At 41.2% G+C, this 23,682-nt stretch overlaps 1 protein-coding gene across 1 annotated transcript in view; it reads left to right on the top strand.

Annotated features, from left to right (window-relative positions):
* FLT3 (fms-related tyrosine kinase 3) overlaps positions 1 to 23,682 on the top strand; it is a 102,480-nt gene that overhangs the window by 2,024 nt on the left and 76,774 nt on the right. The window contains exons 3-4 of the mRNA XM_006832042.1: positions 12,866 to 12,990; positions 17,923 to 18,044. Coding sequence (XP_006832105.1) covers positions 12,866 to 12,990; positions 17,923 to 18,044 — 247 coding nt within the window. The remainder of the gene's footprint in view (positions 1 to 12,865; positions 12,991 to 17,922; positions 18,045 to 23,682) is intronic.

Raw genomic sequence — 23,682 nt, 5'->3', positions numbered from 1 at the left:
GAACTGCTGACGTTGGGATTAGCAGCCCGACTCGTAACCACTATGCTAGCAGCGCTTCTTTTAGTTTATTAGATCCACATCATCACAGTAGAGCAGGTCTACTCTGCGTCACTTAACTTTTCAAAGTAGCCACTCTTCTGACCTTGCTCATCTATTTTTGAAGACCATGTAAACCCAACTATCACGATGCACTCTGTCCACCCTGCTTCTTTGGCTGCACATTTTGATTATGAGATTCAACCATCTTCCTGCCTTCAGTGGTTTTTTGTTTTCTTTTATCAGTTGGGTGTTTCCTCCTTAGTATGTATATACTATGCAATTTGTTTATTCATTCAGTTGTTGAAGAGCATGTAGGTTGCTTCCAGCTTTGGATAATGATGAATAAGACTGCCGTAAACATTCTGTTTTACGTACGATTTTTGGTGGACCTGAACATTCATTTCTTTTAGGATTATATCCAGGTCTAAGATGCCTGGGTCACAGAGAAGGCATGTGTTCACTTTTCGTTGATGCTGTGCGTTTTCCAAAGAGGTTGTATCTGTTAGTATTCTCACTGGCAACAAATGAGTGTTGCAGCATTTTAGATCTTTGCCAATACTCGGTGATAACTAATTTTCTTGAGTAAAGAGAATGAAGTGCAAAGCTTAAGAGTATAGACTTCAAAATGCTCAAAAGCTTTAAAGTATTACTTGAATTATAAGGCGCTGTGCCCTATTTTCCTTATATTGTAAGATCTACCTTTTATTAAACATCATGAGGCTTTTCTTAGTGATATTTGAAGAAAGGGACAATGTTCTTCACAACCTTATCTGTATTATGTGTTAATGCTGAACATGAGAAGGATTCTTTCAGGAATTATGTCCTGGTGTGGCACTGTGAGTTAATGAGCTGGGCTGCAAAGTCAGTTTGAACAGCAAGGTCGGTAGTTCAAGCTCACCAGCTGCTCCTCGGAAACCCTATACAGGGTCGCTATGGGTCAGAACCGACTCGACGGCACTTAACAACAACAAAAGCCTAACTATCTCATTGTTGTTGTTGTTAGGTGCCCTTGAGTTGTTCTGACTCATATCGATGGTATGCACAACAGAACGTAAACACTGCTCCATTCGGGTGTCACCCTCACAATTGCTGTTATGTGTGAGCCCACTGATATTGCCAGTGTGTTGATTTAACTCTTTCATTACTGTCAACAAATCCATATCCAAAGCCCGAATTACACTGTTTGCCCTTTGCTTCTATTGCTTTCTTTGTCTTCTTATGAATTGCTTGCTAGCTTAAGGGAGGGAATGATATGATTTAGGAAGAGTAAAGGGAACGGGTTCTAGGTAAGATTGCTTTGGATTGGATGAAAGAGCTAGCTGGATGTTAAGGTCTCCTTCGATTCTAAAAGTCTAGTTCTTGTAGGGTAAGCACTAGACTGCTATGTGCAAGGTTGGTGGTTCAAGCCCGCCAGCCGCTCTCCGAAACGCTATACAGGGTCGCTAGGAGTCAGAACCGATTCCATAGCACTTAACAATGGTCATAACCATCCTATAGACTTAGATCTTTAGTTCATTGTTTCTTAGCTACTTTAGCGTAGTGGTTACGAATTGGGCTGCGAATCTTAAGGTCAGCAGTTTGGAACTACCAGCCACTCCACGGGAGAAAGATGAGACTTTCTACTCCCTTAAAGATTTACACCCTTTGGAAACCCTGTACAAGGTCGCTATGGGTCGGAACTGACTCGATGGCACTTCACAACAATAACAACAACAAAGGAGGCTGGATGTTACAGATGATTTGCAGTTGGCTGCTAATCTTAAAACTGGTGGTTCCAACTCACTCAGTGGCTATAGCAGAAGAAAGACAAAGATTAGAGTGAATGAAACCCTATGGACCCTTGGTGTGGCGCTGTGGGTTAATGCGCTGGACTGCAAGATTAATTTGAACCTCAAGGTCGGCAGTTCAGGCTCACCAGCTGCTTCTCAGCTCAGAAACCCTATACAATGTCACTATGAGTGGGAACCGACTCGATGGCTCTTAACAACAACAAACCCTATGGTGCAGTTCTGCTCTGTAAGACACGGGGTTGCCATGAGTCTGGATGAAATGATGGCAACAAACAGCCAATATCCTTTTAGGTTTAGATTCAAATACTTACCTTCCATTAAAGAATGGATCTCTTTTTTTATAGCTGAAAAGTTATTAATAACAATTACTAGTAAAGAGGGGTTTCTTTTGTTTGGTTTTGTTGAATATTCTTCTTGTTTAAATTAAACACCATCAGGTAATGAGATATTCAATGTAGAAGAAGGCTTAATTTATATTCCAGAGAGGACTTCGGATAGGAACGATGAGGAGGAATCACACAAGATCGGTTTTTTGTTTTTTATTTTAACTTAATACTTTTATTGAATACCTATTTCTGTACTAGGCACAGGAAGTATGGAGATGAAAGTGGGGAAACATATAAATAGATAATTCCATTCTGTTGTAGAAATGCATGGCTATTGCTTTTCCTCAGGAAAAGCATTTTGGGCACTCAGCTTTTTTTAGCTAGCTAAACCTTCCAGCCTAGATAACATGATCACTGAATAATATGCATGTCGATGAAAAATAGAATGCTTCGATGAAGGAAGCTTCAACAAGGTCAGAAGAGAAAGCTACAAGATTTTGCTCCTTGAAACTACTTGTGAGTCGAAATCGACAGGATGGTGGATGGGTTTGGTTTGGTTAAAACAAGTGAAACATGGCTATGATTACTATTCAATGGTTGTGGGGGCGGGGGGGAACAGTTTTCCATTTAAAATGAAACAAATGGATTATTCTGTAGTATAAATACGACTCTCTTTTAGGTCTTGGGAAGAAGTGATTTTCTAAAAGTTTCCTTGAACAAAGCTGTGGGTTACAATTGAATTCCTGCTTACTCCTGAAGCCCATGGGAGAGCTCAGTCTCTTTACTTTTTCCACAGTCCCAGGTTTCCTATCATTTTTCTCTCTAACAAAACTCAGAAAGGTGTCCCCATCATTCAATGTTCAAGATTACAATCTTGCTGCTCTCTACATAAACTCCAAACCAATCCCTTTGTAACTGAGTTGGCTCTAACTCATGGTGACCCATGTTACAGACCAGACCTGAGCTGCGTGGGGTTTTATTGGCTGTCATCTTTAGGGAAACTGACCACCAGACCTTCTGCTGGTGGGTTTGAACCACTAACGTTTATGTTAGTGGTCAATTACAAGCCATTTGCATCACTTCGGGACCTTGAGTCCCCAAGTATCTACCAGATATTGACTGAAAATGCTGGGGAAACATTTTAATTATACAAAAGGCAAAAGACAAGAAAATTCAAAGATTGCTTGCGTAAACAGTTTTTATTATTTTCTCATCTGTTTTGCATTTGAAAGTGATCTTGAGGTTATTAGGAGGAAGAATTTGGAGAGGGGGAGTTTGAGGTGCTGAGAATGAAATTAACCTACTTTATAATTTGTTTAGCTTAGTTTTACTCCTAGTAAGGCTGTAGTCCTCATTTACTCTGAAACAGCAAACCCTGGTGATTTGTGTGAGCCAAGCTTCTTTATTTCCATCAGTGATTTTCAGATTTTTCCACAGTTATATGGGGTCGAAGGTTGTTCCCTGACATTTGGAGTCCAGGAGCCTGACACCTAGATAATTCAATTATCTCTGATTAATACCCATTGTGACTGGATTGCCAATCACTCCGAAGTAAAGAAAACTTTTGTTGGATCCACTGATGGTCGTTAATTTGAGTCATGCATTTCTGTTCTATGGATACCAACACAAATGAAGGAAATTTAAAAATAATATCAAGTACACACACAGTGTTCTTTTGTGGCTAAAGGGATTGCATAAGACCCTAAAAGAGGAACTATTATTATAATTTAGGTTAAACAGTAAAAAAAAAAAAAAAAATTATTTTTTTTTAACTGCTGTCATTATAAGATCAATTGTAGCCAAGAGCCCACAATAGAGTTAGCTGGAGTCTACAGTGAAACAAAAGGAGCTCTGGTAACATAGTAGTTATGAGTCAGGCTGCCAACGTCAAGGTCAGCAGTTCGAAACTACCAGCAGTTCCACAGGAGAAAGATGAGGCGTTCTGCTCCCATCAAGATTTACAGCCTCGGAAACCCTGTACAGGGTCGCTATGAGTCGGAACCGACTCCATGGTACTTAGTAGCAACAGTAAAGCAATGTATTGTTTTTAAAGTAATGTTTTTGATGATGATTATGTCGTACTTATTGAGTGCAGTCTTCCAATACTTTGCTATTTAAGTCGTGAGTTTCCTAATGTCAGTTACCCGGTTCTTGGAGGTAGTTAGTGTCAGTAGAGATAAATCATTTGAACTGACAGCACAGTTAGGAAGCATATGTTCTTTACCTTGGCAGGGATTTTCTGTTACTTAAGTTCCTCATTTGTAAAAAGGAGATAAACAGTATCTTACTCTCGTTCTTCGTTGGGAATAATAGACCATATTTGTGCCCATTCCACAGAAAAGACAACCCAGCAGAATGTGGAAGTTATTGAACAATATCATTAATATCACATTCAAGTAAATTTTTACTAAAGAGAACTCAAAAACACTTGCAGCAGTACACTGACAAGGGAGCTGTCAGAAATTCAAGCCTGATTCAGAAGAGGATGTGGAACTAAAGATATCATCGCTGATGCTAGATGGATCTTGGCTGAAGCAGAGAACACCAGAAAGATGTTTATTTGTGCTTTATTGACTATACAAAGGCATTCAGCTGTCTGGGTCATCACAGATTATGGATGCCCTTGTGAAGAGTGGGAATTCCAAAACTGTCAGTCTGCTCTTTGAGGAACTTGTTTGTAGACAAAGAGGCAGTCGTTCAAGCAGAACAAAGGATAGGACCTGGTTTAAAATCAGGAAGGATTTTGTAGGGTTGTAGTCTTTCACCATGTTTATATGCTGAGCAAATAATTCAAGAAGCTGGATTACATGAAGAAGAACATGGCATCAGGATTGAAGGAAGACTCATCAAAAGCCTGTGATGTGCAGATGACACAACCTTGCTTGCTGGAAGTCAAGAGGACTTGAAATATTTACTGATGAAGATCAAAGAATACAGCCTTTTGTGTGAATTGTACCTAAATGGAAAGCAGATGAAAATGCTCTTAACTGGACCAATAAATAACATCATGATAAACAGAGAAAAGATGGAAGGTGTCAAAGACTTCATTTTGCTTGGATCCACAATCAAGACTCTTGGAGGGGGCAGTTAAAAAATCAAATGATGTATTGCCTTAGGCAAGTCTACTGCACAAGACCTCTTAAAGTGTTCAAGAGCAAAGATATCACTTTTAAGGACTAAGGTATGCTTCACCCAAGCCATGCTATTTTCCAGTTTGTGAAATTTGGAAAATGAATAAGGAAGACAGTAGAGAATCAATGCATTTGACTTATGGTGTTTGTGAAGAGTTTTGAAAGTACCACGGACTGCCTGTGTTGGAAGACATACAACCAGAATGTTCCTTGGAAGTGAGACTTTGTCTCTTGTACTTTGGACATATTATCAGGAGGGACCAGTCCTTGGAGAAGGACAACAAGCTTGGTGAAGTGGAGGGTCAGTGCAAAAAAGGTAGACCTTCAAGGAGATGGATTGGCACAGTGGTGACAATGAGCTCAGTTGTAGTCTGTGACATGACAATTGTGAGGATAGCTCAGAACCAAGCAGTGCTTTATTCTGTTGTGGGTAGAGTTGCTATGAGTTGGAAGGGACTTGACAACCCCTGACAACAATAAGAACAACACTCCTATACTGCACTTCTCCTTGGGACAGGTGCTTTGCAGGAAGTTGTCATTATTGAGTGGTGTTGACTCAATTTTGAGTCATAGCAACCCAAAGAACTGCCCTATAGGGTTTCCCAGACTGTACTCTTTACAGGAGCAGACTGCCAGAAGTGACTGGTGACTTCGAACCAGTGACCTTTTGGATAGCAGTCAAGTGCTTAACTATTTTGTCATTAAGGCTCCTTTTTTTTTTTGCAGTAAGAGAGGTATATAAAGTCTGAAGAAATTATTAGGCTTTAATGGTTACGAATCGGTCAGCAGGTCGAAACTACCAGCAGTTCTGTGGCAGAAAGATGAGGCTTTCTGCTCCTGTAAAGATTTACTGCCTCGGAAACCCTGTGCAGGGTTGCTATGGGTCCGAATAACTTGACAGCACTTAACAACGGAGCCATAGATGCTAATTTGAGGACTAAAGTGTGCCTGACCCAAACCATGGTATTTTCAGTAGTCTCATATACATGTGAAAGTTGGACAGTGAATAAGGAAGACAGTAGAAGAATTGGTGCATTTAACTTATGGTGTTGGACAAGAATAGCAAAGTACCATGGCCTGCCAGAAGAACCAACAAATCAGTGTTAGAAGGAGTGCAGCTGGGATTGTCCTTAAAAGCCGTGCATTGACACAACAGTAGCAGCCAAGGGCTCAAGCTCAAGCGTAGCAGGAACTGTGAGGATGGTGCCGTGTTTCGTTCTGTTGTGCGCAGGGTTGCTACGGGTCAGAATCAACAACACCATAGAAAGGAGCCATAGAAAAACCTGGTGATCTGGTTCGATAAACATGACAGCCACGAAAACCCTATGGGAAAGTTCTACTCTGTCCCATGTGACCTCTGTGAGTAAGAGATGGACTTGATGGTACACAGCAACAACAGAGCACAATGTGTAATGTGTAAGGGATGCTTTGGTGATATGATTAGAGGCTCGGTCTTTATCGTATAGACTAAGGAAGAGGCCCATTGCATCCCAGTGTCTGTGTGAGCCATTTTTCTGGAGCGATTTTCAAAGAGGGCTAAGAACCACTGCTATAATGGGAAACTTCAGCAGAGAAGGGATGCGTCTGATTGTTATTTTATAAAGATGGTTCTGGTGACTGTGTGAAAGCTAGACTTGAGTCTTCAGGGCTCTAGCAGGCAGGCCACCTTGGAGGCTGTTGGCAGTAGTTCAGGCTGGACATAAGGAGGGTTTGAATTAGGGCAATGGCGCTCCCGGAATGGCATAAACAGTTTAAGTTACTAACGGAAAGATTGGTAGTTCAACCCACCCAATGGTACACTGGTAGAAAGGTCTGAAGGTCTATTTCCATCTGGATGACAGCCAACACAGCCCTATGGGGCAGCTTTACTGTGTTACACATGGGGTCACCATGAGTCAAACTCAGCTTGATAGCAATGGAAGTTTTTGTCTGATTGGTTTGTTGACCCGAGATGAGGAGCTGCTGTAGATGTGTGAGGGAATTCAAAAAGTTCATGGAAAAGTGGGATGAAAAGATCATGGAATTTTTCCATGAACTTTCTGAAGCGGCCTGGTATTTGAGATGTTAAATCGTCAGGACTTGGCAACTGACAGTGATGGGAAGTGAAGGAAAGGGAGGAGTCAAAAATGATCTCTGGGTTTAGGGTTTAGGGCCAGTTCTTGTGTTGCCCTAGAGACAGACAACACATTCCTCTCAGCGTTGTGGAAGGAAGAGCTATGTTCAGGCTGAGTTCTGAGTTCCTGGGGATGACCCAGTTAGATAACTTTTCACCCAGTCTTCCCTGGTCAACGATCTTATTATGTGACACTTCACATTTATGACAATAGTAGAAAACTTACTATTTGACTGTTTTGCCCTTGATGACATACATCTGGTAGTAATTAGTGGATGGTGAGGTGAGTGTAACAGTGTCTGTGATGGCAAAGGTGATGTGTCAACGTATCTGGGCCGGGATTCGCAGTGGTTCGGCGGTTGTGTAGTGATGTATCATCCTCTGTGTTGTGGTCTGCTGTGGTAATGCTGAAAGAATGGCCTGACCTTTGACCCGTTCCCATGTCATTAAGAGGTGAGAGGTTGGGGCTCATGAGCAAATAATTAAGGTCATAGATGGGGATGATGGGACCTTTGAGCTCCCCCCATCTCTTGCTTTCATTTATCAGATGAAGAAACTGGGGCCCCCCCGCAGGTTACATGATTTGTTCAAACTCACAAAGCCGACAAAATCTCAGACTCTGAGTTGGCTCTGCTTCCCAGGGCTTTAGTCAGGTCTCTTTGCTTCACAGGATACTTGGAAAATGAGTACTCTTGTTCTCTTGCGGTTTCTTTTAGAATGCCTAAATCCATTTACTCTTTCAGTGAAGAGCAAATCTTGCTTTTATCTAAAATTTTATTTTAGACTGGTACTAAATTATTTTCCCCACCCTTCCACCTTACCTCACCCCAGCCCAGTCCTGTCCCTTGAAAACACAACATTTTGGAAGCCTTTTCAATCTTGTCAACATTACTTAGAATGTGTTTCAAACAGAACTCTGGGACTTGCCACTAGGGCTTGGAATGTACTCTCAGACAGAACCTTAATGTGGATGGTGGCAAATCTTTGGCTTAAAAAATGTATATTGTGATAAAATATTTTTAAAAAATCATTTGCCATGTTACCAATTTTTAACTGTATACAATTCAGTGATATGAATTATATCCACCATGTTGTTGGTCAACTATCACCAATATCTATTTTCAAATGTTTTTCATCTCACCCAAACAGAAACTCAGTACCCTTCCCCATCCTCAGCCCCCGGTGGCCATGAATGTCTCACTTTCTATTTTTTTGATGTATGTGCCTTTGCCTATTCCAGATGTTTCATCTGAGTAGGATCACACAGTATTTGTCCTTTTGTTTCTGATTTATTTCACTCCACATCATGATTTCAAGGTCTATCCATGTCTTTGACTTTTAAAAAAGTCATATAGTAAAACCAATCCTCTTTAGGTAAATTGAATTTGTTGTTGTTAAGTGTCATCGAGTCAGTTCCAACTCACAGTGACCCTGTATAGGGTTTACGAGGGACAGCTGTTGGGTTTGAACTGTGGACCTTGTGGTTCACAGTCCAGTGTTGATCCTACAGTGCCACACCAGGACTCCAAATTGAATTTACTTTCTACTAAAAGAGTAATGGATTTTGACATTATAAAGTCTAATTGTAACTGGACTCCGGGTGTGGCACTATAGGGTCAGCACTGGACTGTAAATCATAAAGTCTGCAGCTCAAAGCTGCTCCTTGGAAACCCTATACAGGGTCATAATGAATTGGAACTGGATTCGATGGCACTTAACAACAACAAGATTGAACTAACAATGCACCAGAAACCATCACCACCATCTAGATCTAGAACATTCCATTTCCTCAGAAAGTCCACTTTCGTCCCTTTGTAAGCAACCCCGAATCCCATCATCAGCAACCTCTTTTCTGTCCTTTCAGTTTTCCCTTTCCAGAATGACAAGTAGGTGACTCTTTATGATCCACTGTAATTCTGAAAAATCCTTTTGAGATGTTTCTTTGCACAGTGTCATGATTTGAGATTTTCCCACATTGTGCTTCCTTTCTATGGCTGACTAATGTTCCGTTGTGTGGATATGTACGGTGTTTGCTATGGGCGGTGTGCCGTTGAGTCAGTTCTGACTCATAGTGACCCTGTATAGGGCTTCAGAGGCTGTACATCTTTGTTGTTGTTAAGTGCCTTGGAGTTGGTTCCTACTCATAGCGACCCTGCACAGGGTTTCCGAGCATGTAAATCTTTACGGGAGCAGAAAGCCTTATATTTCTCCCGCGGAACAGCTGGTAGTTTCGAACTGCCGACCTTGAGGCTAGCAGCACAATTCGTAACCACTGCGCTACCAGAGCTCCTTTGTACATCTTTATAGGAGCAGAAAACCTCGTTCTTTCACTCTCTGAAGGCTACTTTTTGCTTGTAGTGTCTGGCAATTTTGGATAAAGCCATCCTACAGATGTGAACACAGACTTTGGTCTGAGCATCAGTTTTTAATATCTCTTGGGTAAATACCTAGGAGTGAATTTGTCATGCTGTCATGAGAATTGCCAAATTGTTTCTCCGCATGATTGTGCCATTTGACATCTCTACCGTTAGTGCATGAGGGTTGCAGTTCTCGCATCTTGGCAGCTTTTGGTGTCACATTTTTTTTTTAAACCATTCTAACGGGTAGAGTAGCAACACAACTAACAACAACAGCAATGACAGTGATGAATGAGATGAACTAGTGATGCAGCAGGTCAAGCGCTTGGCTTCCAGTCGAAAGGTTAGCAGAAAGAAAGTTCAAGAGTTTATCGCAGAATACAAAAAAATATCTAGCACTGGGTAAGATTTACAATGTCTAGCATTTAATTACCAATGACTAAACAATCAAAGAAAGAGAGAAATCCAGTCCATAATAAGGAGAAACAGCAATCATCCACAACGGACGTAGAATTGGACAAAATAGGGTTAGTAGATGATAACAGTAAGACAGTGATAACTCTCTTCCTTAAGTTCTTTTGTTCCTTAACTTTTTATTGTGAATTCAGTGAAGGTTTACAGAACCATATACTTGGCTTCACTACACAATTGTAATCCCCTTCAGGTACCAACAGTTATCAGAAGTGGTGGTGGTGGTTATGTGCTGTGGAGTTGGTTCCCACTCATAGCGACCCTGCATAGGGTTTCCGAGGCTGTAAATCTTTATGGGAGCAGAAAGCCTCATCTTTTTCCCGTGGAACAGCTGGTAGTTTTGAACTTCTGACCTTGAGGTTCACAGCCCAATTTGTAACCACTACGCTAGAGCATTTACCTCTCTTCACTTCAACTTTTGCATTCCTCCCTGGGTCTCCAGCTACCTTCATCTTTCCTCTGCCAACTTCCCTCCTGTTGTATATTTCCTGCCCTGTCATCCATGTTAACATGTGTCTGCCATCTAGCCATGAATAATTTTCCCTCCCCCACTCAACCCCATAACCATCATAAATGGTTTCTTTATCAAGAAAACTTTTTTTTTTTTTTAAACTGTTTACAACGTTGGTCTCATACAATGTTTGTCCATTTGTGACTGACTAATTTCAACCAGCATAATGTCCTCCTGGTTCAACCATGCTGTGAGGTGTTTCACAGACTCATCGTTATTCTTCAACATTTTGTATGTACCAGAGTTTGTTTAGCCATTCTTCTGTTGATGGGCATTTAGGCTGTCTCTACCTTTTTGATATGTGTCTTATAGACAGCATATTGAAGGATCCTGTTTTCTTGTCCATTCTGCTCTTTATGTCTCTTGACTGGTACATTTAATTCCTTTACATCCAGTGTCATTATCAATAGGTATGAATTGATTGTTGTCAATTTTTCTGTATGTTTTTGAAGGTGTGGCAGGATACTTTGTTTCACATAATTTTCTGCTCTGAGTTCATTTTGTTTGTGGGTTTCCTTTTCCTTTCTGTTGTGTTAATGTTTACTAAATTTTTCTGATTTTCCTCATTTTTAAATTTTGATGTGCAGGTCATTCTTTTCCTATGAGGGTACCCCGTGACTTACTAGTTTTTTCCTTGCTTAAAATAATCTCTTTTATCATGAAATCTGCGTAACTTTCTTGCCATTTGGAGGTTTTGTATCTACACTTTTCCCTCTTTTTGCTTTGTAGTTGACTTCATTACACATTGATGTCCCTAGTTCCCTATTTTCAATCTTGCAGGTTTGTTTATTTTAAATAGTTCTATATTTGGATTGAGTTCTGTGTGTTATTGTCATGTACAGTAATCTCAGGTTGTTGTCTGTTGTTGTTGTTTCTCAGTCCAAAGAACACCCTTTAGCCTTTTAAAAAAAGTTGTTATGGTCATTACAAGTTCTTTCATTTCTGTTTACCAGGAATTGTCTTAATTTTGCCATTGTATTTGAGGGATAGTTTTGATGGGTATGTGATTCTTGGTTGGCAATCTTTTTCTTTCAGAGTTTTATAGATGTCATTCCATTGTCTTCTGATCTGAATGGCTTCTTCTGAGAAATTAGAGCTTAGTCTCCTTGGTTTTCTTTTATAGGTAACTTCATTTTTTCTGAGCTGCTCTCAGGATTCTTCCTTGTCTTTGATTTTGGAAAGTTTGATTATGATATGTCTTGGTGATTTTCTTTTGTGACCTATCCTGTTTGGGGTTCTTTCTGCTTATGAATACTTATCTTCTCATCTTTAATGATGTTAGGGAGGTTTTCTTCCAACAACTCTTAGATGGTTTTCTCTGTGCTGACTCTTTGTGTTACAGAATTCTAATCACCCACAAATTGTTCCTTTTCATGGTGTCCCACATAACACTTAGGTTTTCTACAGGTTTTTTCATTCTTTTTTCTGATTGTCCTTCTAGTGTGCTAGTATTGAGAGATTTATCTTCAAGTTCATTCATTTGGGCTCCCATTGCTTTACATCTGCTCCTTTTCCCGTTCAATGTATTGTCAATTTCTGAGATCTTAGTATTATATTAATTTTCTGGATTTCTAATGGCAGGTTTTGTATTGTTTCAAAATTTGCATTTATTTTGTCTGTTTTTTCTTGTAGTGTTTTGCTAAGGTTTTAAAGTGTTTTCCTTGCTTTCATCGATCTGTCAGTCCTTTGAAGGTACGCTATTATCATTCTTTTGAATTATTTTTCAGGTAGTTCTATTACCTTTTTTTGTTCTGCAGAAGCATCTGGTTCTGTATCTTGGTCATTTAAGCCATTCTCTCTTGTTTCTTTGTGAGAGCTAAAATTGTCTGTTGTCTCTGGAGTGTTGTGAGATTATCGTATTTGTTAAAACAATGCAGTTGTTGGACCTAGAAGGGAGAAATCTCTGTTGAACTCCTGACATCTGAGGAGCTCACAAGGTGATTGTGTGAAAGATGTAACTACAGTGTTCCTGGCCCTAGATGGAGCTCCTACTGGCCTCCGTGTTATCTATGTTTAGGACAATCAATCTGGACGTACTTTGTGTGGGCCCTTGATGGAACTGCTTTCAGTGTCTCTTAGGACCACAGGAAAGTTGGGGACAGGGGGGTAACTCTGTGGGTTTTTTAGGTCTGGAGCTGAGCCCACCTGCATCCAGGCACCAAAACGGCTCACCAAAGCACCACCTCACACTGGCATGGCTTCCAACCATGCGACTCTGAAGTCCCAGAGAGCAGGGTCTGCACTGGAGGTGGGTAAGAATGGGAGCTGGCCACACTTCTAGTCACCTGGGGACCATGGGAGAAAGAAAAATTCACACCGTTTCCATCACCCATGGGAATCTGCTCTGCCAGGCCTTCCTCCGCAGCCAAAGCTGCTCACAAGATGGTAGAACTGCATTTGGCCCTCCCTTCACCAGTCAGTCTCCCTCTTACTGTCTCTGTTTGGCCTCTCCTCCCAGGAAGCCCTTCATCCACCTCTCTCACCTTTCTTCTGAAATTCAGGGTACCAGACTTTTCATCTGTGTCTGTTGTATTTTGTCTTCTGTGTCTTTGTTGTAGAGGGTCTGTGTAGTGCATCTGCCTAGTCTGCCATCTTTCCAGAAGTGTTCCTTATATTCTTGATTGCACATGTTAAGCATAGGAATAGTAGATATAAAATAAATATCCAAACTAGAGAGGAAAGCTACAATTACACAGGATGATATTAATAGCAGATTAGACACTGCAGGGAAAGAAAAAAAAAAAATCTGTGAACTTGAAGGCACTGCAATTGAAACTATCCAAAATGAACAGAGAGAAAAAAATAATGAATAAAATGAACAGAATCAATGAGTTTCAGGAGAACTACAGGTGGAAACAACTCAATGCCCAATAGTAGATGAATGGATAAACAAAATTTGGTATGTATATATAATAAAATATTATTCTATTTTGAGAAGCCATAGCATTCTACTGCATGTTACAGCATGGATGAAACTTGAAAACATGGCACTAAGTGAATGAAGTTGGATACACACACACACACACACACAACAAATATAGTATGACTCCATTACATCAGACACATGCGTAGAGGCAGAAAGTCAATGAGTGGGTACTGTGGGTAGGGAGGTGGTGGGGATGGAGGAATAAGGAGGTATTGTTTAGTGGATATGGAGTTTCCATTTGGGATCATGGAAAAGTTTTGAAAACAAATAGTGATAATGGTTGTACAACCTTGTGCCTTGGGCTCAACACTTGAAAATGGTTAAAATTGCAAATTTAATGATGTGTATTTTTTACCACATTAAAACAAAAAACCACTCAATGAGATATAAAACATTTGTGGTACTGTTGTTTGTTGTTGTTGGGTTGACTCAACTCATGGTGGCAAAAATGTTGCCCGGTGTTACACCATCTTCTTGATTGTCTACAAAGTAAACTAGTCAAAATCTCATCAACCTCCCTTCTAAAGAACGTTGTGGTTCCTTTAGTGTTTCATTAGCCATTTCAATAGGCGTGTTTCATGACAATCCTATGGAACACACTTATTACAATGGCTACAATTAAAGTCTCATTTTACTGAGTATCTGCAAACATGTGGCAACGTGTGGAATATAATCTCTTTGGAATGCATTTTGGCATTGTCTTTAAAAGTTAAATGTACGCCTACCAAATCAAAGAGCAGGTCTTCATCTGTAGTCCACGTGGTTGCCCTACTGAAGTCTTTAAGCAGAATAAGGCTGTCTCAGGTCGGGGGATACAAAGAACGCTGAACACGTACGTTTACTTCCAGTCTCTACCTAGATTCCACTTCCATGATAGACAAGTGTTTTAAAAACAAAGAAACACACAAGGACTAAGAGAATGGGATAGAGGAAATACAATTTTGGAAGCCTGAAAGCAAATGAAGCAAGCTGAACTATAAGCTGGAATTCCGAGAGACTGAGAAACAGCTTGATTCACGCTATAAAAAGAACCCACAAAACCCCGAAACACACCCAGTGCCCTTGAGTTGATTTTAGTTTCTAGTGACCCTATACCAGGGTAGAACTGCCCCAGAGTGTTTCCCAGGCTGGAAGCTTTACTGGAGTAGATCAGCAGCTCTGTCTTCCTTGGAGCAGCTCGGTGGTTTTGAACTGTTGACCTTTTGGTTTGCAGCTCAGTGCTTAACCAGTGCTCTATCTGGGTTTCTTAATTTACATTATTGTTGTTAAGTGCCCTTGAGTTGGTTCCAGCTCATTTGTTGTTGTTGTTGTTGTGTGCCGTGGAGTTGGTTCCGACTCATAGCGACCCTGTACAGGATTTCCGAGGCTGTAAATCTTCACGGGAGCAGAAAGCCTCATCTTTCTCCTGCAGGACAGCTGGTAGTTTCGAACTGCTGACCTTGCAGCTCACAGCCCAATTCATAACCATTACGCTACCAGCTCATAGTGACCCTGTATAGATAGGGTTTCTGAGGCTCTAGTGGTGAACTTGAACTGCTGAACTTTCGATTCAAACAAACTTTGCAGTCCATTGTAGTAACCCGTAGGGCCACCCCAGGACTCCTAATTTACATGACAGAACGCCAAAAGAGTATAATCTGTTGACACCAGCCCCCAGAACACTGGCAGCAAAAGACAGGAGAGCCTTCTCTGGGTAGCTGACCAGTGCACGAGACAAGACCCAATGGTGCCACACAGACACAGCCAGTCCCACCCTGTGCCAAGAATTCATGATGAGTGTTTCCTTCTGTGTTAGCCGACTGTCTGGGATCGATGGTTGTTTGGGAAAAACATCCAAATTATAGGAAAACACAAAGTGAAAGGAAGAGAAGGAACCAAAGAAATAATTCAAGAAAGTTGTTCCAAACAACAGAGTATGAGGTTCTAGATTGAAAAGGCCTATTGAATTTATTGAAGATTAAAGAGCACAGCCTTCGATATGGATTGCATCTCAATGTCAAGAAAACAAAAATCCTCACCACTGGACCAATAAACAACATTCTTATCAATGGAGAAAAGATTGAAGTTGTCAAGGACTTCATTCTTCTTGGATCAACTATCAACACTCGCGGAAGTAGCAGTCAAGAGATCAGACGACGTATTGCACTGGGCAAATCTGCTGCACAGGAACTTTTTAAAGTATTGAAGAGCAGAGATGTCAGCTTGAGGACTAGGGTGCGCCTGACCCAGGCCATTGTGTTTTCAATAGCCTCATATGTATGCGAAAGCTGGACAGTGAATAAAGAGGATCGTAGAAGAATTGATGCCTTTGAGTTGTGGTGTTGGAGGAGAATACTGAGGGTGCCATGGACTGCCAAAAGAACCAATAGATCTGTTTTGGAAGAAGTGCAGCCAGAGTGCTCCTTGGAGGCCAGGATGGCTAAGCTTCGTCTCTCCTACTTTGGACATGTAGTCCGGAGGAAACAATCGTTGGAGAAGGATGTCATGCTGGGTAGGGTGGAGGGTCAGAGAAAAAGAGGAAGACCTCCAACGAGATGGATCGGCCAGGTGGCATCATTGATGGACTCGGGGGTGGCAGCGGTGGTGAGGTTGGCCCAGGATCGAACATTGTTTCGTTCTGCTGTGCATGGAGTCGCTATGAGTCGGTTCCGACTCGATGGCACCTGACAACAACAACAACAATTGAATTTACAAAAGGAGCCCTGGTGGTGCCATGGATAAACACTGGACTGCTAACAGCAAGGTTGACAGTTCAAGCCCACCAGCTGCTCTGTGGGAGAAAGATGGGGCTTTCTGTTCTTGTAAAGATTTATGTCTCAGAAACCCTGTCTACCCAGAGTTGGTATAAATCAGAATCAACAGTATCCAGTATGAGGGGGGGAAAAGAAACTCTCACCAGGGCATACTATTTTGAGAATTTAGTACACTGTTTACAAAAAAAAAAAAAAAAGTTTCCTAAGGAGTCCTGCTAGCATGGTGATTGAAGCTTTTGGCTGCTAACTGAAAGGTCAGCAGTTCACAACCATCAGATGCTCTGCAGGAGAAAGATGAGGCAATCTGCATCTGTCAAGATTACAGCCTTGGAAACCCTATAGGCAATTTTACTTTTCCTATAGGGTCGCTAAGGAGCTCTGGGAGCATAGTGGTTACGAATCAGGCTGTGAGCCACAAGTCAGCAGTTCGAAACTACCAGCTGTTCCATAGGAGAAAGATGAGACTTTCTGCTCCGGTAAAGATTTACAGCCTCGGAAATCCTGTACAGGGTTGCTATGAGTTGGAACCAACTCCATGACACATAGCACGTAGCACATAGGGTTTCTATGGAGTCCTGGTATGGTGCGGTGGGTTAATGTGTTAGACTCAAAGGTCAGTTTGAACATCAAGGCTGGAGGTTCAAGCTCACCAGCCACTCCTTGGAAACCCTATATAGGGTCGCTATGAGTCAGAACCAACTCGACAGCATTTAACAACAGCATAGGATTGCTCTGAGTTGGAATGGACTCAAGGGCAGTGAGTTTGGTTCTTGGTTTAGTGAAGAAAACCAGGTAGCGCAGTGGTTGAAGCTCTCTGTGCTAATTGTAGGGTTAGTGGTTCAACCTCTCTGAGAGAGATAGATGAGGCAGCTGGCTTCCATAAAGATCACAACCTATGGGGCAGTTCTGTAAGGTCACTACGAGTTGGAATCAACTCAGTGGCTGTGGATTTGGTTTGGTGGATGAAGCTTCCATAGAGAGACCAATAATGGCTTTGATGCAAACAGTGAGTTCCTTATTGCTTCACTTTAAATGCTCAGTAGCTACACATAAATTGTTGTTGTTGTTAAGTACAATGGAGTCTGTTCTGAGTCATAGTGACCCTGCACAGGGTTTCCGAGGCTGTAAATCTTTACGGGAGCAGCAAGCCACATCTTTCTCTACAGAAAGCCTCATCTTTCGACTACACAACAGCTAGTAGTTTTGAACTGCTGACCTTGAGGTTAGCAGCCCGATTCGTAACCACTACGCTACTAGAGCTCCTTCGATAGCTCAGATGTAGACTCTTTCCATCTCTGTGAAACGTTTCAGTGGACAGCACTCTTATCTATACATACTTCTGGCGCTGGTGTATCCAAGACTTACCTTTTATTACATTGGGCTGCTTAGATAATTTCATGTTGGCCAATTTCCCTTGATTTCATCTGGTTGTGTTGTAAGATGATGACATAGTTCTTTTGTACAGTGTGTATCATCAACATCATTATGTTTACTTTGTTTTGCAGCTGTTTTTTTAGCGATGATATATGGCACTTGTACAAACCAAGATCTGCCCGTGATCAAGTGTATTTTAATTAATCATCAGAACAATGGTTCAGCAATGGGACCATCATCACCAGACTCCACGGTAAAGTAATATGAGAATTATAACTTTAGATGTTTCTCTAAGGTCATACTTTGTAAGCTATTGAAACCTAGAGTGGATGAAGGGATTTTGTTGGTATGGTCTCGACCCTAGTAAATTCTCGTGTAGGAGTGGTCTGCAAACAGAACCACCCAGCACTCCATCCCTCCAAGGAATTCTTTTTGGATATGAATTCAGAAAGGACACCGATATATGACATTAATATGAATCCCAGCTTCTTTCCTATACTCAAGTCCCTAGCTTCCAACTGCATCTTGGATATATGTAAACAGATTTCCTATTTATACATCAAATACAACAGTATAATGTATTTTATTTCTATTTCCCCAAACCTGCTCCTATTCCTGTATTAATTGGTTTCTGTTGATGGTTCTGTCCAGAATCATTTTGGACCACTTCCCCTTCCTTCACATTCATTTAGTTATCCAATTTTGGCAATTCCCTTGCATTACTATGTCCTGTAGATCCACCTCATATGCCCTCTAGGTTCATTGCCACTTCTATAATTCCATCAAACAGAAACCAAACCAGCTGGTGCTGAGTCAATCTTGACGCTCGGCGACCCCTATACAACAGAGTAGAACTACCCCATAGGGTTCCTAAAGCTGTATTCTGTGGGAGCAGATAGTCTGGTCTTTCTCCAGTGGAGTTACTGGTGGGTTAGAACCACTCACCTTTTGTTTTGCTGCCAGTGTTCCTAAATCTATCTTGTTGTTAGATGCCATTGAGTTGGTTCTGACTCATAGCAACTTCATGTGCAACAGAACAAAGTACTGCCGGTTCTGTGTCATTGCCACAATCATTGCTGTTTGCGTTCGTTGTTATTATTCGTTGTATCAATTCATCTCATTGATGATCTACTTTTTCATTGACCCTGTAAGTTACCAAGCATGATGTCCTTCTTCAGGGACTGGTCCCTCCTGGTAAGTTATTAACTCCCCCATAACCACGATTCTGACCTAGATTATTTTTTCCTCTTAAGGTTCATCTAAGACATGGCTGCCAGATATGGCTTTAGCATGACGACCCATTACTTAGAGATCATTCCAATTGCTCCAGCATCTGTCTCCTAGTTCCATCTTGTTTTCCATTACTACCTCTCCATGTCATTCATCTATTAGAGCCTAGGTTTCCCCATCTCTGCACTTCAAACATATGCAGTGAATGTTCTTAAATGTAAACGTAGGAGGCTTAAACGATAGAGAAGCAAAGACTAGATGTCTGTTATAGCATCCTGGTGTGGCACTGTAGAGTAAGCACTGGATTGCTGACTACAAGGTCGATGGTTCAAACCCACTAACTGCGAACTCCACGGCATTTAACAACAATTACAGCATAGTGGGTTATGTGTTAGCCTGTTAACTACAGAAATTGGTGCTTCCGATTCATCAGTTGCTCTGCAGAAGAAAGATGAGACTTTCTGCTCCTGTAAGATCTTCAGCCTCAGAAACCCTACACAGAAACCCTACACAGAGCCACTATGAGTTGGAACCAACTCAAGGCATAGAACAACAACAATAACATTACATGCAATGAAAAAAATAGCATAAATTAGTAAACTCCACAGACATTTCCAGTTAAACATTTATGCAAATACATATTCACCTTTTTACTTGTCTTCTTTTTCACTGTGGTAAGTATATATGGAACACAGTATTTGCTGATTCAACATTCTTCACATGTACAATTTGGTAACGTTAACCAATTAACGTCACTGAACTGTGTTCATCGTTTTTATGCAACTGTTACCATGATCTCCTTCCAAATTTCCCCATCACCCTTTACAGGAGTCCCTGTTTCCTACCCTGTTCCTCCTGGCCCCTGGTAACATTAACCTACTTCATCTCTCCATGCATGTGTCTACCGTAGAGATTTTATGTAAGGGCGATCAGACATCATGTGTCCTTTGGCAATTGACTTACTTCATTCAGCATGTGTTCAGAGTCCGTCTACACTGTGGACCTCATTTCTCTTTGTGGCTGAGTAATTGTCTGCATAGACCACATTGTGTTTATCCGTTCATGAGCTGAACATTTCTCTGGTTTCTACTGTCGTGAACAGCTCTGTAGTGAAAATTATACACGCACACTGTGATGATCCAGGGAGCAAAAGTCGATCTGAAAAATATTCTCAATTCTTAAAATTGTGTGAAATCGGTTTTGAGAACAATATTCTACACAAATGTAAAATCTTTGACTTCATTCCATGATTGTACCATGCCAGATACATGGTTGACTTTAATTTGTTTTTAAATGGATTTTTGTATCATAACACCCTTACTTATTAATAATGAATGGTATCTCAAAGTGGATGAAAAAATCAGTGTAATGATGATTGACCCCTAGGTCTTTGTAATAAGTCCTGTACCGCTTCTCACCAACAGTCCCCAATTTACAATGGTGCCAATCCGATGATGCTATCATAAATCGAATACATCTTTCATTTTTTTGTTTTAATTATTATTGCCTTTAATTATGAGTATATTTATAAATCCGATCTTTGTTTTGTTGTTGTTGTTGTTGTTAAGTACCACCGAGTCAGTTCCAACTCATAGTGACCCTGTACAGAGTTCCCAAGAAGTGGCTGATGAGTTTGACCGATGACCTTGTGGTTCAAACCGACCTTACGGTTGAGCGCTTATCCTACAGCACCATACCAGGACTCCTAATTTGTTTGGGGTGGGATGGGGTGTGGAAACATCACATATAAACACATCTGAGAATGATAAAATCAGCCAATTACTTGCTGCAACATTGTATGTTGCACATATTACTGATGATAAGCTGTACAAAAACCCAAAACAGACAGTTTAAGTGTGTTTTGTCCTACCTCGACTATGTCATATGGCTGGAACTACTTATAATGTAAATTACATTCTTATGCAATGTTCAGAACTGCATTAAGGCCCAGTATTTCTTAAATATCATTAAAGGTATAGTCATATACATCATAAAAAAGATTAATAATCTTCACAGTGTACTTCTCATTGAAGTAGTAGCCACTTCTTTTTGGAAAATTTCCCATTTCAGTTGGAAGTAGATTGTTAAGGTTTCAGGTTTTTTTAATATAAATGTTTTACTGTGAATTATGTAATAGTTTACATGGAAGAACATTAGCTTTATATTCATCCTATCGTATATCGTTTCATTGCCATGGTTACAATTCCCTCCATGCATCATCAGCCAACCAAAGGGTATACCCTGCAAGCCTGCCCCCCCGGTTGTCAGCACACAGCCCCTCTCCCTCTCTGGGTCTAGAGTCCCCAGCCGCACCATCTCTCCATGTCATTGTCTCTGCCTCCATCTCTGGTGTCACTGTTTCTCTGGGTAGGGTCCCGCACTCCGTTCTTCTCCCTTGATGGTCCCAGGGACCTCCGCTCCTAGACTGCAAAGTCAATCACTCCCCTCCTTTTGCTACAAAATGTCTACCTTTACATTTCCAACCCTAACAGTCAATCCTGATAACAATTATTCACTGTTGTATCACAAGAGACCTATCCACATCTCCTTTCATCAGCCCCGCCCAGACAGATTGGATACTACTCAGTGGAGATTCTACCTTCCTCTGCGCTCTCTGGATCTAGGCTCCCTCTTGAAAGCTTGTAAGCCAGTCACTTCTTGCCTTTGTAGCCCCCCATTTTGGGTAGCCAATGTCCAAGTTGCCCATCCTTGTCTGCTCTGTGTATGGAGGGGGTGGAAATGATCCTTACTGTAAGGATTTGTTCCCTCTTTTGAACTACTGCATCCATAGGTGTAGGTCAAGTTCACCAAATTGTATCAGATTACTGTTTTTTGCCTCTTCTTTCTTCTTCTACTTGAGCTCTGATCATCCAGTCATTGAAGCCAGATCAAGTGGGTGTTATCTGCAAGTGTGGTTGTTCTTGTGCATATGCCCTCTCTTCTTATCAGCTGGATGCTTCACTCTCCACTCAGGTCCTCTGTGGCTTTGACACTGACTCTGGACCCAAGAGTCCCCAGGCCAACCAGGTCTCTACCTGGTTTCACAGGAGTCTATTGAAAGTTGTAGGGCTTAGCTCACAGCTTCATTTCCCCTTATTGTATTGAACATGGTCACCAATCAGAGCGTGTATTCCCATTGAGTGTTAGTCATGAAAGGCAGTTTGCCCTGAGAGGACCTGACCACTTGGCTTGATGTCTCCTGGGTGAGCAACTTGCTTGTTCTTGCAGTAATCAGTCAGACTGCCTTTACTGTTTTGTATTTTTCCTGTTGGTCTTTCTTTCAAGAAGTATCTTCTGTCCTTCTAGCCACTCCAGGCTGGTCTGCTTGTCCTTTCAAGTGGAAATTTCCCACCTCGGAAGATTCTGGATGGGATTCAGGATTCCACCTATGGTCTTATGTAATGCAGAGGCTCCACAGGAAGACTCCTTCACTGGGCATGTTGTAGCCCCATTTTAAGTATTCCAATCATTTATAGGCAGAAGATGGACTTGCAAGCTTTCTATGGTGATATTTCTGGCTATTCCTTTCTCTCTCCCTCAAGTGTTTATTTTATAATGATATGCCAGGGAACCAAGATTCAAAAGACAGCCAAGCATCTTAACATTATTTCTTCCCTTTTGCTCATTCCAACCGTGTCTCAATCCCTGTATCCCAGAGCCCTTTTCCAAGGTTGTGCATACATCATTATTTATTTCTGTCCCACTTAGCCCATGCAAACCTGCCTAATTGTTTTCCCATCCGCTTTGTTCTTCTATTCCCCTCCCTATTCTTGTGTATTGCCCCCCTCTCTAGCACCCAAACTATCCTGTGTATTTTCCCTACCCTGTGCTCCACCTTCCCCTCCCTCCCCTCACCCACCCCCAAAATCCCAATAATCATCAAAGAATCCCCCCAACCCTCCTTTAGTATGGGTTCTTTCCCTTAGTCTTTTACAGTAGTGGTCCTATGCAGTATTTCTCTTTTTGTGACTGACTAATTTCACTCAACATAATGTCCTCAAGTTTCATCCATGTTATGCAGTGGCTTGCAGCTTCCTTGTTACTCTTCAAGGTAGCATAATATTCCATTGTGTGTATGTACCACAGTTCGTTTATCCATTCTTCAGTTGATGGGCACTTAGGCTGTCTCCATCTTTTTGCTATTGTAAATAGTGCTGCTGTGAACATTGGTGTGCTTATATCTTCTTATGTTATGGCTCGTATTTCTTGTGGGTAAATACCAAGTAGAGGAATTCCTGGATCATAAGGTATTTCCATTTCCAACCTTCTGAGGAAGTGCCAGAGAAGTTGGACCATTTTGCAGTCCCACCAGCAATGCAGGAGTGTCCCAGTCTCTCCACTTCCTCACCAGCATTTATTGCCCTCTGCTTTTTTAAATCTTTGCTGTTATTGCTGGTGTGAGATGATATCTCATTGTTTTGATTTGCATCTCTCTAATGGCTAGTAATCATGAATATTTCTTCATATGTTTGTTGGCTGCCCGGATCTCATCCTTGGTGAAGTGTCTGTTCATATCCTTTGCCCATTTTTTAATTGGGTTATTTGTCTTTTTCTTGTAGAGGTGTTGTAGTTTCTTATATATTTTAGAAATGAGTCCCTTGTCTGATGTGTCATTGCAAAAGATTTTTTTCCCATTCTGTGGGTTCCCTTTTTACTCTTCT

Source organism: Chrysochloris asiatica, unplaced genomic scaffold (assembly GCF_000296735.1).
Source record: "Chrysochloris asiatica unplaced genomic scaffold, ChrAsi1.0 scaffold00005, whole genome shotgun sequence".
NCBI lineage: Eukaryota > Metazoa > Chordata > Mammalia > Afrosoricida > Chrysochloridae > Chrysochloris > Chrysochloris asiatica.
The sequence above is the reverse complement of the archived record's forward strand: the minus strand, read 5'-3'. Positions and strand labels throughout refer to the sequence as shown.